This window comes from Ahaetulla prasina, chromosome 1, assembly GCF_028640845.1.
Source record: "Ahaetulla prasina isolate Xishuangbanna chromosome 1, ASM2864084v1, whole genome shotgun sequence".
Taxonomy (NCBI): Eukaryota; Metazoa; Chordata; class Lepidosauria; order Squamata; family Colubridae; genus Ahaetulla; species Ahaetulla prasina.
This window is the reverse complement of record NC_080539.1, coordinates 299,006,437-299,022,095: the sequence shown is the minus strand read 5'-3', so window position 1 is coordinate 299,022,095 and position 15,659 is coordinate 299,006,437. Positions and strand designations below refer to the sequence as shown.

At 37.1% G+C, this 15,659-nt stretch overlaps 1 protein-coding gene across 1 annotated transcript in view; it reads right to left on the bottom strand.

Moving 5' to 3' along the window:
- RAD51B (RAD51 paralog B) overlaps positions 1 to 15,659 on the bottom strand; it is a 397,526-nt gene that overhangs the window by 219,499 nt on the left and 162,368 nt on the right. Inside the window, exon 9 of the mRNA XM_058161894.1 lies at positions 10,779 to 10,897. Within this exon, the coding sequence (XP_058017877.1) occupies positions 10,779 to 10,897 (119 nt within the window). The remainder of the gene's footprint in view (positions 1 to 10,778; positions 10,898 to 15,659) is intronic.

Below are 15,659 nucleotides of genomic sequence, written 5' to 3'. Positions count from 1 at the left end.
CAGAGGATTGCAGACTGCCTCTGAGTACATGCAGAGTGGAAGACTCCGTTACCATTCAGGGCTGAATGCAGAAAAAGTCACCCCAAGGCAAGGGCTAAGTGACAGGAAGAAGCTGCTGCTCAGCACAAGCTTTACAAGCTGCTGCGGTAACTGTGCAGCCTCGCCACCTCACCAGAAAGCCCACCCCATACAGACACAGCAAGAATTGGTTGGGCCAAACAGCCCTGCCTCAGAATTATGACTTTCCAGGCCCAAAAAAGGGCACCGGGGGGGGGGGGGTTGAAGCGCATGTGCGGGGGGGTCACAATGTGGGGGTGCAAGTGTGAGGGGGGTTGTGCGCGCATGAGCATGGGGGGGTTTCACATTGCATTATGGGTGCTGTCACGCACACGCACTGTCACACACGCACACACACACACTTCTGGCACACAACGAGAAAAAGGTTCGCCATCACCGCTCTAGATGCTTTGAATTCTAACTCTCAGAATCTTCATATTTATGTTACAATTGTTATGTTTTATGTGACACATGATAATATATTGCGTTTTAAAATTAACTTTAAATATTCTCAATAAAGTAAAATAAATTTATTGATTTTCTTATTGAGGATAAAATACTGTAATGTCTATAAAACTAGTGTTTCAATACCTTATAAAATGTGATATAAATTGCAAAAAAATTTAGTGAAAATAATTGGAAGACTGAATTTATGGCGTGTCAGCATATATCATATCACATCATATATAGTTTCTAATTAATTTCATACAAGGCACTCATCAGAGATATCTGTGTCCCTAATAGCAAAGACACACTCAAATAATGTAAACAGTTTTCCTCTTTAAAAGCTGCTAGAAAGCATAGTAGGATAGGGCATAAACCTAAAGATTCTTTAATGATCTGACAGTGGTTGATTTGCACATGCATCCCACACATAACTGTAAAAAGGATTGCCTTTTGGAAAAACAGCTGCTACATGAATTGTGTACAAGACTATTTAGCAATAGTTTAATATAGTATTTTCCGTCTTGCATAGCCCCTGTATGAACCCCAACTACAAGAAGCTGAGAATTTTGGAAGTTGTTCCACATTTATGGAGGTACCCAGGTTGGAGAATGCTAATTTATTGTTACAGATCAGCTTTTTAACTCCTCTCTTTCTACACTGCAAAAATATTTGGAATAACATTTTTCTTATACTAGGTAGTAAATCTTTCTAAGGTGAAGGGGTTTCTATATAGATTTTGGACTGAATTAACCACTAATATTCATTGTCGGGTAAATCAGAGATGAAAAACCCATTTGGAAATATTTAAGCCTCAGATATGACTACAATAAGGAAACTGATGTAGTTCGAGAATTTATCTTCCTTGGATCAAAAATTGTTCAGGATGACGGTTCTACATCAAAAATCAAATGCAGAATAACCTTAGGTCACACTGCAATGATTAACATGAATAAGGTATGAAAAAGCAGAGATATTGATATAAATTTATAAAGCAGGTGAGTTAGAGCAATAATCTTCCTTATGGGTGTGAGAGTTGGACCCTAAGAATAGCTGATTGAAGAAGAATTGATATCTCTGAACTGTTGTGCTGGCGTAAATTATTGTGTATACCATGAACAGCCAGGAAAACCTGCAGAGAGGTGCTGAATCCTATAAAACCAGAAACGTCGCTAAAAGCCAAAATCACAAGATTAGATCTGATTTGCTTTGGCCATGTCATGCATGCAAATTCATTAGGGAAGTCAATAATATTAGGAATGGTTAGTGGGTCAAAAAGGAAGGGGTAAGCAAAGAACTCGCTGGCTTTCATACCATCAATGCTGATACAAAGATGAACATCCAACAGCTGAAAGAAGCTGGTTGACAGGGTAGCATGGACAGGGTAGCATGGACAGCATTTGCTTATAAAATTGCCAAGACATGACTGGACAGTTAAAACTAATGACTTAGTAAAAAGTCACATCATAAGAAGCCACCACATTGAGATATAACTATCTCAAATTAGTAAGTAACAAGCAGATGCTTTTTTATTTATTGAGAATAGACAGGGTAGCACATCTTCCTGCCCTTGCTCAAAAAACCCGTTTAATTATTCTGTTCAATTTTGGATTGGTGTTGGGTTACAGGCTTAGAAATTAATAGGAAGGCTTAAGCTACAGGGCAGATATTCCTTTCATTTAACATCACAGGGGTTCATTATTATATTGCTTTTTTTAATATACCCAATAATATTCATAAAGGAAAAACTGGAGGTCACATTTAAGGATGGGAAGACCCTCATAATTCCTCTTTGTTTAACTGTCCATGTTGCAAAGTCAGTATTTTAGATAAAACTAGCAAGTCTTTTTTAAAATATATGAAGCATCTGAGGGATTTTTAACCCCTTGTTTAAAAAAATCCTAATTACTTGCAAGCACTCAGGGCTAACTGCAAAGAAGCTTAACTTTTTCAGAGGTTCTTTGGCAAATTTTACTGCACACATCTCAATCTAAGTACACCCCTTTGACCATTTTTTGTTGTTGGCGATTTGAAGGGAAAAATGATAGAAGATTCATTCCTGCTAATATTTATCCTGCCCTCGATATTTTTGGGAGAAAAACATTTTAGTTCACTTCAGAAGAACCCAAACTGGAAATAATTTATAATTTTATTTTATTTTTTCTTTTAGTGTCTAGTATCACAAGTAGTCAGGTAGCATTTCTAACTATTCTTTTTAGGTCATTGTTCAAATTAAAACATTTATATTTTTGCCAAACCACCTGAATAGATTTTTTCCCATTAGAATAAATATTATCTTCCAGCACTGCAATTCCCACAAATCTTGGCTTGGATAATTAATTGAAAAAGTGGTGGTTGTTGGTTTCATATAATGTATCCTTGTTATTCTTATTCCTTTTTCTTAATGATAGTCACATTTTCTGTCATCCTGTTCACTGTTTGGAGGACTGTCTCATTTTCTATACATTCAATCAATTTTATTGTCTATAAACCCACATTTCAAAAGCCTCTATTTTCCTCATTGTCATTCAGGTCTTTGGTGATACTTCTACAAAATGTTTTGTAGAAGTAACACATCTTGGGAAATTTTGAAAAGTGAGATTATAAAAGCCCAGTCTAGCACAATACCAATAAAGAAGAAAAATAATAAATCTCAAAAGAAACCAGCATGTATGCATAAAGAACTATCTGACAAATTGAAAGACAAAAAGGACAAGTATAAAAAGTGGAAAGAGGGGCAAATAACTAAGGCAGAATATCAGCAAATAGCCCAAGCCTGTAAAGATGAAGTGAGGAAAGCTAAGGCTCACAACGAACAAAGGCTAGCGACAAAAGTAAAAAATAACAAAAAAAGCTTCTTCCAACATGTTAAAAACAAGAAAAAAGTCAAGGAAACAATTGGCCCATTGCTGGGAGAAAGTGGCAAGAAGGTGACAAGCAACAAGGAGAAAGCAGATCTACTTAACTCATGTTTTGCATCTGTCTTTACACAAAAGGAAAAAACAATCCAACCTATCAAAAACAGCACCACAGAAAACAGATTAGGAACACAAGTTAAAATAGGGAAAAAAATGGTAAGTGATCACCTGTCTACCCTAGACGAGTTCAAATCACCAGGACCGGATGGATTACACCCCAAGGTTCTGAAGGAACTGGCAGACGAGATCTCAGAACCACTGACCTATATCTTTCAAAGATCCTGGAGCACAGGGGAACTGCCAGAGGACTGGAAAAGAGCTGATGTAGTTCCCATCTTCAAAAAAGGAAAAAAACAGACCCAGGAAACTACAAACCTATCAGCCTAATCTCAATACCAGGGAAGATTCTGGATAATCAAGCAACGAATCATTGAACACCTAGAAGCAAACAAAGTAATAACCAAAAGCCAACATGGGTTTGTCAAAAACAGATCATGCCAGACTAATCTCATTGCATTCTTTGACAAAATGACAAAATTAGTGGACCAGAAGAATGCTGTCGATATAATTTACTTGGACTTCAGTAAAGCATTTGATAAAGTAGACCATAACCTACTACTAGATAAAGTAGAAAAATGTGGGTTAGACAGCATCACCACCAGATGGCTTCGTAACTGGCTGACCAACCGCACTCAATGTATAGTCCTCAATGGAACTACATCCACATGGAGGGAAGTATGCAGTGGAGTACCCCAAGGATCTGTTTTAGGCCCAATACTCTTCAACATCATCATCAATGACTTGGACGAGGGGATAGATGGGGAACTCATCAAATTTGCAGATGACACCAAGCTGGCAGGAATAGCCAACACTCCAGAAGATAGGCTCAAGATCTTGACAGACTTGAACATTAGGCGCTAGTTAACAAAATGAAATTCAACAGTGAAAAAAGTAAGGTTCTACCTTTAGGCAAAAAACCCAAAATGCACAGGTATAGTATATGTGGTACCTTGCTCAATAGTAGTAACTGTGAGAGGGATCTTGGAGTCCTAGTGGACAACCATTTAGATATGAGCCAGCAGAGTGCAGCAGCTGCCAAAAAAGCCAACACAGTTCTGGGCTGCATAAACAGAGGGATAGAATCAAGATCACGTGAAGTTTTAATACCATTTTATAATGCCTTGGTAAGGCCACACTTGGAATACTGCATGCAGTTTTGTCGCCACGATGTAAAAAAGATATCTAGACTCTAGAAAGAGTGCAGAGAAGAGCAACAAAGATGATTAGGGGACTGGAGACTAAAACATATGAAGAGCGGTTGCAGGAACTCGGTATGTCTAGTTTAATTAAAAGAAGGACTAGGGGAGACATGATAGCAGTGTTCCAATATCTCAGGGGTTGCCATAAAGAAGAGGGAGTCGGGCTGTTCTCCAAAGCACCTGAGGGCAGAACAAGAAGCAATGGGTGGAAACTAATGAAGGAGAGAAGCAACTTAGAACTAAGGAGAAATTTCCTGACAGTTAGAACAATCAATAAGTGGAACAACTTGCCTGCAGAAGTTGTGAATGCTGGAAATTTTTAAGAAAATGTTGGATAGCCATTTGTCTGAAATGGTGTAGGGTTTCCTGCCTGGGCAGAGGGTTGGACTAGAAGACCTCCAAGGTCCCTTCCAACTCTGTTATTATGTTATTATGTTATCAAAGCATAAAGTCTGTCAACTAAATTCAAGTTTTAAGTTCCAGCAGAATACAAATTTATTTTCCGAAACTTACTATTGTCCATTCAGTTTTGCTTCTTCTTTTCCACTGTATTATCCAGTATATTATTTAAAATATAATTCAGGTACTTATATTGTTGTATCTCCACTCTTCCTTTCCTGCTAGCATAACATTTGAGTCAGGTATTTTATTTTATTGAAGCCATTACTTTTGTTTTCTTCTGATTTATATTTAACCTAAGATTTACTCAATTAGTATACTTGACTCAATCAAATCTGTAAACCATAGTTGTTATTGGTTGGTAGAACTACAGAACATCAACTGTAGTTGTTTATTATTATGCCATCAGTGTTCTGCTTGTGGATGCACATAGCAAGAAAAAAAAACAAAGGAAAATGTTGAAGAATGTGATATAACCAACAAATGAGTGAAAAGTAAGTGTGTTCTTACTTTTTGGCAAGAAAAAACAGGGGCCCTGAAATGTTCCTTGCTCAGAAAAATAGAAGTGAAAACAATATATTCTTAAATATAAATGCATTTTATATGCATTATCTTGAGCTGCATCCGCACTCCGGTGATATTTATAAATGAATATGAAGGAATGGATGGATGGGCAACATTAATATTCTTTAACAATGGGTCAAATCTAACTGAATGACATTCAGCTCAATTTGGGTAGGATAAATTCAAACAGGGATAGGGAAGATTGGTTTGGTAACAGTTGTGAGAATGTTCTATAAGTACTAGACCACTATATGAATATGAACATGTACAGCCGCTAAAATGTTCAGTGGAATCTTAGGCTGTATTAACAGAAGCATTGCATTCAGATCGCAGGATGTAATAGCTTTAATGTTCTTTGAAATGGTTAGATAGCATTGGACCACTCTATCCAATTGATGGCATTATATTTTAAGAGAAGCTAAAGGGACATCTGAGGAGAACTACAAAGATGCTAAGGGCTCTAAAAATCAAGCCTAAGGAACGTAGGCACAAGTAAAGGAACTGTGCACATTTAGCTTGCAAAACAGATGGATAGAAAATTCAAATACCTAAAAGACAAGAAGGGTCAGGTATTTTCTCAGTAGAAACCAAAACCAGGACAAAGACCAGATAACTATTTAAAAAAATTAAAATATTTAGGACAAATTTCTTGACAATACTTTATACCTTTATAATTAGGTAGAATACTTAGCCTAGCAAGGAGCTTCTTATCAGATGTTAGGGATTTAAATAAACTTCCTTCAATTTAAATATTCTGTGATTTTTTTACTTTATTCCTCTTATTTAAAAATACTGTAATATCTTTTCAGATTGTTTAGAATGTCAAGGGTACTTTGAAATCTCAACCCTTTCAAGTAAGAACTTGCCAATAGGAAATAAGACCACGGGGGTGATAGATTGAACAGGGCAGCAATTACTGAATTGATAAACAGAAATTCTGAGTCAGGAAAATCAAAACATTAAGCAGACCTACTGGTATGGTTTTGGCTTGTAATGAAAGGAAAAGAATTCAAATTAAAACAGTGTAAGCATAGAGTTAGCTGATAAGCAAGGAAGTATTTATCTTTCTAATGAGAGTTTTGCTTGTAAGAGTTAATAATCCACACATAATAAAGATATAACTTTTCCCAATAAATCAACTCCATCAGGGAAAACAATGAAGAGACATTGAGGAAAATGTCCATCTATTTTATGTATTGATCAAATTTTATTTGACCACATTAAAACACAACATGTGTTGTGAATAACTTGAAAAACAGTACTGAATGAATTCATTAGCACGACCTTCTTAGTTTTTATTCAAGCAGTAATTTCAAATTTAGGAAACCTTGATTTTCATGGAAAGATAATGATCTGAAGTAGATCCAAACATCTGTTAAATGGTGAAATGGATTTTTGTGGCTGTTGTCTGTTGCACTCAGTCCATTAAACTATATGCCAATTGAGTTGACCAAAAACAAAAGCAGGATACAAAATAATTAAACAAACAGATCTAAGTGTCACAGATGAAGCTGCTATAATTTTGATGCATGTACAAACTGAAAATCTGACCAAACTCAGTGGGATTTTCTTTCCTGTTGGCCTAGAATTACTATCATCCCCAGCGGACAATAGCTACAGTCGCTATCTGAGCATTATGAGATTTGGTTTAGAATCCATATGGAATGCTGATACATAGGATGGTACCTCAAATATCTAGGCGTATTATGGCATTTTCCATATTAGAAAGTTGAACAATAGCTATATTGAAAGCCACATACAGCTGCTTTTTCACTATTATCTTATCCATGTGAAACAAACTTGTATTTTTGAAAAGTAGCAGATTTGAATAATCAGTAACATTTTGCAACAATACTGAGCTCAGGATTTACCATATTTTTATTTTATATTCTGCCTTTATTATTTTTACAAATAACTCAAGATGGAAAACATATCCAACATACTTTTCTTCTCCTATTTTCTCCACAACAACAATCCTGTGAAGTGAATTGGGCTGGGCGAAAGTGACTGGCCCAGGATCACCCAGCTGGCTTTCATGGCTAAAGTGGTACTAGAACTCACAGTCTCCTGATTTGTAGCCTAATACCTCAACCACTAGACCAAACTGGCTCTAATTTGTTCATTCATGCAATATTTGAGGCTTGGTTCAATAAAGGTACTTCAGAGCATGTAGGGCAGGGGTGTCCAAAGTTTTTTTGGTGAGGGCCAAATACAGAAAAATAAGCAAAGGCCCGGGCCACACCATTGAACGGGGGGGTGGGGAGGGCTAATTTTTTTCATACCAGTTCTGTGGGCATGGCTTATTTTGGGGTGTGGCTGAGGAACTTTGGGAATTGAAGTCCACAAGTCTTAAAGAGACCAAGTTTGGACACCCCTGATCTTGGCTTTTGTTTTGTATTTTGTATGAACTTGAAACTCCCTTCATTATTCCCTGCCCAAGGGGTGGAGGCGCGAGGAGCCTCGCCAGGCGGCCCGAGGAAGGCGAGGGTAGAACTGCTGGGGTCGGGCACGGCCAGCAGCCTCTTTCCCGCTCGCCGCCTCCTCCGCCCCCTCCCTTCATTATTCCCCGCCCATGGGGAGAAGCCGCGAGCCTCGCAGCGAACCACCGGGCAAGTACCGGGAGGCAGCCGAAAAGGGCCATATTCAATTATACTTTCAGAATTTGCTGCGGGCCAATAAAAACTGACCCGCGGGCCGCAGTTGGCCCACGGGCCGTAGTTTGGACACCCCTGATGTAGGGTATACATTTAGCATCCAGTGGAGACTCCTGAATGCAACCTGGAATCATAGTGTTAAAGAAAAGTAGGAATCATTAGGTAGCCTGGCATTATCTCAGTTTTATACACCTGATCCAAATGTTTTCTAGTAAATGCTCACAGATTTGTCACTACTATCCAGACTGTACTCAGCAAAGCCAAAACTTAATGCAGGATTCTTTTCCTTTCTAAAACTCATTTTCTGCATACCCTACATTAGTCCCAGTCTTATTCAAAGCACTTTCCAGCAACATTCTAAGTGCTTTTCACAATCCCAAGCAAATCTTTAAACCAATATTTAAAATTTTAAAATATATTTATATAGTTATTTACATACATTATTATTATTCAACTGCCTATTACAAATAGCTTTTGCTCTATAATTCGATGCAAGAATACATGTTCATTAAAAATAATTGTTAAATGTTTTATATTAATTAATATACTTGTAAGCACATGTTTATTTTAATAAAAATCAAATTATAAAAATTGAAAGATAGAAACATCATGCCTTTTGGTAAACATTACACTGAATGCTTTTATCTTCTCTCCCATTCTTATCAGTTTAGATCTGCATTAGTTTGTTCGTTCTAAAATAATTATTGCATATATATTCACCCCAGATTTTTGCTTCAGGGGAATAATATAAGTGGAGTAAACAGTTGAAACCCCAGTGAATGTACCGTTTTCTTTATTATTAGATCTTTCAGAATTTAAAAGAGTCAAATACACAATTATACATTCTTCCTTTTAATATTTAATATAATCTATTCTGAGTATTCTTCAGTTACGACTATTCCAAATTATAGTTTTATGATAGAATGCTGGAATGCTATTTATACAGCAGTAATCAGACAAGAGCAAAACCAGCTGGTCTGTAACCAAGGGCACCGGAAAGTTATGTCTGGCATTGGTACACCAGGGAATTTGTTGCTTGCTTTAACAGGGCTCAATATTTACCTAGAGTGGAAAATTGCTAGGTTGTAATGTGTGGGACAATAAGGGACAATTTTCTAATTTTTATATTACTTGAATGAAAAGGCAACATGAATGCAGCATGTTTATATTTTGTGACTTCTCCCAGTCCTTTCTTTCTCTGTCAACACCAAGCCCAACTTAGAATCCTAGAAATCAGGATTTAATCACATTAGTGTTCTCTCTTGATAAAAAAAGTTCTTCATTCAGAAGTTATACTTTGACTTGTTAAGAGTGAGGAGATGCACAACCACAGGATAGGGCATAAATATAGGGGGCTATAGTTTTTGTCTACTCTTTGTACTCTTCAATACTTAGGACATGTATGTTTTGCTTGGACCCAAAACATTTTGCCTAATATTTAGCTCTGAAGGTTTAACAGACAGATTAACAGAGTTGGAAGGGAGCTTGAATCTCATCTAGTCCAACCTCCTGCCCAAGCAGGAGACCCTACTCCATTTATGACAGATGACAGTCTAATCTCTTCTTGAAAATCTCAAGTGATGAAGCTCCTACAACTTCTGAATGCAAGCTGTTCCAATGGTTGATTGTTCTCCCTGTCAGGTGAGAATCTGAGGTTGAATCTCTCCTTGATCAGTTTCCATCCATTATTCCTTGTCTGGCCTTCAGGTGCTTTGGAAAACAGGTTGACCCCCTACTCTGCAACCGTTCTTCATATGTTTTAGCCTCCAGTCCCATAATCATCTTTGTTGCTCTTCTCTGCACTCTTTCTAGAGTCTCAACATCTTTTTTATAGTGTGGTGACCAAAACTGGATGCAGTATTCTAGGTGTGGTCTTAGTAAGGCTTTATAGAATGGTATTAGTACCTCACTTGATCTTGACTGAATCCCTCTGTTAATGTATTTTAGGATTGCAATGGCTTTTTTGGCTGCTGCCATACACTATTTGCTCATATTTAATTGGTTGTCCACTAAGACTCCAAGATCCTTTTCACGGTTTCTGCTATTAAGCCTGGTTTCATCCAGTCTGTATGTTTACTTGTGCTTTTTCTTGCCTAAGTGCAAACTTTACTTTTCTCTACATTGGATCTCATTTTGTGAGATAGGGCCTAGTGTTCAAGTCTATCAAGATCCATTTGGATATTGAGCCTATCATCTATTCCTGCCAGCTTATTATCATCCACAAATTTAGTAAGTTCCCTTCTATTCCCTCATCTGAGTCATTTATGAAAGTTATGAAGTTAATGTTCCAGCAACAATTTCAGTCCAGGAGGGAAGAAAGTAGACATAATAGACAAGAAATTTTAATTTGGGAAACTTCCCTGCTTCCACCTTCCAAACGTGAATTACAAACTAGAGTACCTTCTTTCTGCAAAAAAGGCCAATTTGACCATATAGTTTATGAGATTTGACTGTAGAAATAATATGCCTTTTTGGTTCCTCACCTGTCTTGTCTTTGAATCCAAATACTGTAAAATGAGTCTTGTATTGACGCAATGACTCCATGTGTTCCCCAACGCTGCAGTCACGTAGCCAGATTCCCCATCCCCATTTCTAGAAGACCCTAAAATTTTAAAAGAAGATACAAACATTAAAGTTATGTTCCTGAAACCAACGTTAAATTTATAGTTTGAATCTAAGTGTAAAAAATAAACTTGCAATGATGAACTAAAAAAGGCGATATACAACATAACTACCGGTATGTTTATTATGTCTAGAACAGTATTTTAAAGTACTGGTATCCATGTACTAATTCTTACAGTTATCACAGTTTTCATATCATATCAGAAAGAAGAAGCTTGCAGCCATGTGTTTCTCTAAAGCACAGAGAACCGTTAGAACAAATTTCAAACTCTTTGAAAATATTGCAAGGAACAGAGTCTGAAAGAGACCTGGCTGAAATACAATAAAATCTATGATTGTAATATTGTACCCAGAAAGAAATATTTTCCTCTTTTTATACATACATACATACATACATACATACATACATACATACATACATGCATCAGGATTTCTTCCACTCTCTGCAGTGAAGAAATTTTATGTCCTATCTGAAATCACTAAGTGAATTTCTATGGCTAAGAATTGATTTGAAATGATCCTAAGAAAACATGAAATTTCTGCTTTTTAGTAATTACGTTTAAGACAAATTTATTGTCTAAAACCAGAGACAAGCTACCAGTTCGCACTGGTTCTCCCAAATCAGATATTAATTTTCTGAGCAGTTCGGAGAACCGGTTGTTGGAAGAAATCTTTTCTCACTTTATAGGCTAATCCTGCAAGGGAGGCAGGAAGGAAACATTCTGGTATGCCTCTATTGCTAGCCTAATCCTTATCTTAATTTCCCTGCTGCTTTAAGTGTTTTCAGAAACTGCCTCTGGGTTAAGCTTGTTACATTGTAAGCCTTATGCCCAGACTGAGCTTCTCCAGAGTTTCCTCCCCACCCCCTGAATTTTTTGCAGTGCTTTTATTCCTGGGAGTTGACTTTCTTAAAGGGTTGTTTAAAGCTTTTTGGAGTATATTTCCAACACAGCTGGAACAGCTATTTACAGAAGGGTTGGCATAGCCATAGAAGAAATGGCTGAGAGGCAGGATGCAAGCTCAGCATTCTGTCTGATTTTTTTTTACTGCCTTTCTGGGGCATGTGATCTTTCCTTAAATCTGGATGATTACCTAAGGATATCTTGTGAGGTGAGTGAGACCAGCTGGTATCTTTAAGTGGTACAAATGGATCTAATGATTGCTTCTCCTAGGTGGGAAACTGTGCTTTGTCAGTTCACTGAGCACAGGAGTCTCTTGTCTATGGGGATTCTTCAGTCATCCAGGTCATGGTTGTCCCAAAGGTGTTTTTTCAAGAGGCAACTGGACTTTCTTGGTTTCCAGAAAGTCCAGTTGCCTCTTGAAAAAGCATCTTTGGGACAGGAGTCTCTTGCATTGCTTTGGAGTGGGCAAGGCACATGATTGCTCACTGATAATAAGTGGATCCTCCTTCCAATTTGTTTTAGTTTTCTCTCATGATAATATGGCATACCGTGTTTCCCCGAAAATAAGACCCTTATATTTTTTTGAACCCTGAAATAAGCACTTAGCCTTATTACCATGCACTCAAAAGCCCAATTGGGCTTATTATCAGGGGATGTCTTATTTTGGGGAAAACAGGGTAGTAACATGGTACCAATTGTAGAAAGTTAGCACTCACCATTCTCCTAGAAGAATGAAATATTTTGAGAAATATTAAAAATGAGAAATGGAGAAACATTTTCTTATAGGGAGAAAGCAGCACCCATCTTCCTTAATAACCCACAGAAGATGTCAACATTTAAGAGATAAAGAGATAGATAGCTATATTCATAGGCAAAAATTCCCTGCAGCAAGGAATAAACAAAGGCAGAATGGGATTAGCTCTCACTCAATACATTAATTTGTTAATTTGTCTCTTTAGCTCAGCATTTTGTAGCCCAAATAGGGTTTCACTTTGTCAGCAAGAGTAACTTGGCTGCTGATTGTTATCCTTGTATTTTAACTATTTTAATTCCTCAATGTACTCTGGCAACCTGCCTAATTTGTAACTCCGGCTTGCAGGTATTGCTGAAGAAAAGGAAGGTATTCAGACAGTATGGTTTAGATTTCCATGACAGCTGTGACTCATTGATCTTCAATGTGTATTCCCCCATTTCTAATCTAATGACTGGTATTTAGGGCAGCTTTTTCCAAGCAAAGAAGCTTTTTGTATTTTTGTACAGGTAATCCTTGATTTACAACAGTTCATTTAGTGACCATTCAAAGTTACAAGGGCACTGAAAAAAGTGACTTATGACCGTTTTTCACACTTACGATTGTTGCAGCATCCCCACAGACATGAGAGGGCGGGTGAGGCGAAGTACCCCTCGATGTAATTGACATCGAGTTGGCCACGCCCACACAGCCAGTCATTAGGGCAGAGAACTGGTTGTTAAAAAATTTGCAGCCCACCATTGTCTAAAACTATGAGAAACGCTTCAGGCAATTGTTTTATCATTAATTTAAGTTGAAAAATTCCACATTAGGTATTTACAGCTAACATCAAAAACATCATTAAAAAAGGACAACAAAGAATGTTCTTTCTGCGCCAACTCAGTAAGCTCAAACTGCCCAAGGAGCTGCTGATCCAATTCTACAGAGGAATTATTGAGTCTGTCATTGGCACCTCTATAACTGTCTGGTTCGGTTCTGCAACCCAACAAGAAAAACACAGACTTCAGAGGATAATTAGAACTGCAGAAAAAATAATTGCTACCAACTTGCCTTCCATTGAGGACCTGTATACTGCACGAATCAAGAAGAGGGCCGTGAAAATATTTGCAGATCCCTCGCATCCTGGACATAAACTGTTTCAACTCCTACCCTCAAAACGACGCTATAGAGCACTGCACACCAGAACAACTAGACACAAGAACAGTTTTTTCCCGAAGGCCATCACTCTGCTAAACAAATAATTCCCTCAACACTGTCAGACTATTTACTGAATCTGCACTACTATTAATCGTTTCATAGTTCCCATCACCAATCTCTTTCCACTTATGACTGTATGACTATAACTTGTTGCTGGCAATCCTTATGATTTATATTGATATATTGATCATCAATTGTGTTGTAAATGTTGTACCTTGATGAACGTATCTTTTCTTTTATGTACACTGAGAGCATATGCACCAAGACAAATTCCTTGTGTGTCCAATCACACTTGGCCAATAAAATTCTATTCTATTCTATTCTATTCTATTCTATTCTATTCTATTCTATTCTATTCTATTCTATTCTATTCTATTATTCTATTCCATTCCTTTCTTTCTTCATTTCTTGCCTTCAAGTCAGTCTTGACTTGTTCAGGCTCAAAAGTCTCCCAGTTTCCAACTTGGTGCCTTTGATAACTACACCAAACAGGTTTGCTATCCTACTTTAGCATTCAGATGATAACCTATCAAGTTAAGAACTAGTAGCCCAACACCAATTGCTTGCAATTAGCATGCTTTTGCTCAATAAACAAAGTTCTGCTCAGTAAACAAATTCTTTAATAATTAAATAATTTTATTAAGTAACTATAAAAGCCAATGTACAGTAGACTTCTTGTATTGCATTTTGAGCAATTCATGTGCATGCCTCAACCACCATATCTGCTCCTCCATTCAAATTGCTCAAAAAGTAAAAGCTCACAACTCTGAAAACTTCCCCACTCAACAAGTACTATAGACTTTCTATCACACCAAAAATAAATAGACAAAGCAAACTGGACAGATTTAAGGCATAGTTTGTCTCATCAAAAGATCAAGGAGTTGTTATTCAAGTCATGACAAACTTTCTGAAACTCTTATTATTGCACTGTTTGTCATCTCTCACATAGAAAGTGTACACTGACTACAAAATCATTAGAAAATTATTAATTTACAGCCTAGAAATAGAGGAAGTAGGTTATTACTCTTAACTCAATGGCACATTCCACTACACACCCAATGATGTCAACAGGTGCCCTTAGTAAACAAAACTAGGTTCAAGGGCACAACGATTACAAAGAAAATAATTGCTTTGCCCTCATGTCTGAGTGGTAAAACCTTGTGGTGCCAGGCTATAATAGTACCAGCATGGACAACTGCTTGATGGATTATTTTTCTGACTTGTATTTAGATAAGCCCTCACATGTAGAATTATTTATGCATATGTTTTAGTACAAATTATTTTAGAGTAGAACAACTTCCATTTTATAGGGCAGCAGGAAAATTAATCTTTATGTTCTATTTATAGAAGAAATGCTAGAAGCTTTCTTCAGTCCTTCATGTCAAGTGAAACAGAGCCAAGCCCAGTGTGAGCTATGGAGGAAACAGAGCAATTCCTCAGTAGCAGTTGACAGATTGGTATGTTGCCCCATCTTCCACTGCTGAATGCTAGAACACAAGGGATGTCTCAGTGGCAGAAGATTGCAAAAGGCAAGGAAAGAGATGGCTAAAATATGCTGCTTATGTTACTATGTTAAGTGTAAAATGAATTGTAATCAGACCATCGATCTTCTTTCATGGTCTTAATAATATTCAGTACACAATCAGAATAAGAACAGAAGATTAGGATGTTCAAGTAAATCCATTTTCCTGTCATATATTCAACTTCACTAATAATATTTTCTTGTTAATAGATAAAGGTCACAGTGCCCTAGGAAAGGGCAACCCCCTCTCAAAGAAAATCTGATTTATTGTTTGCTTTAATTTACCAAGATTATAATTTAATGATAATTGCTCTATGATAGCCATTCTAAACTGCAGCGTTATAATCCTATAAAATGCTACAAGAGAGCC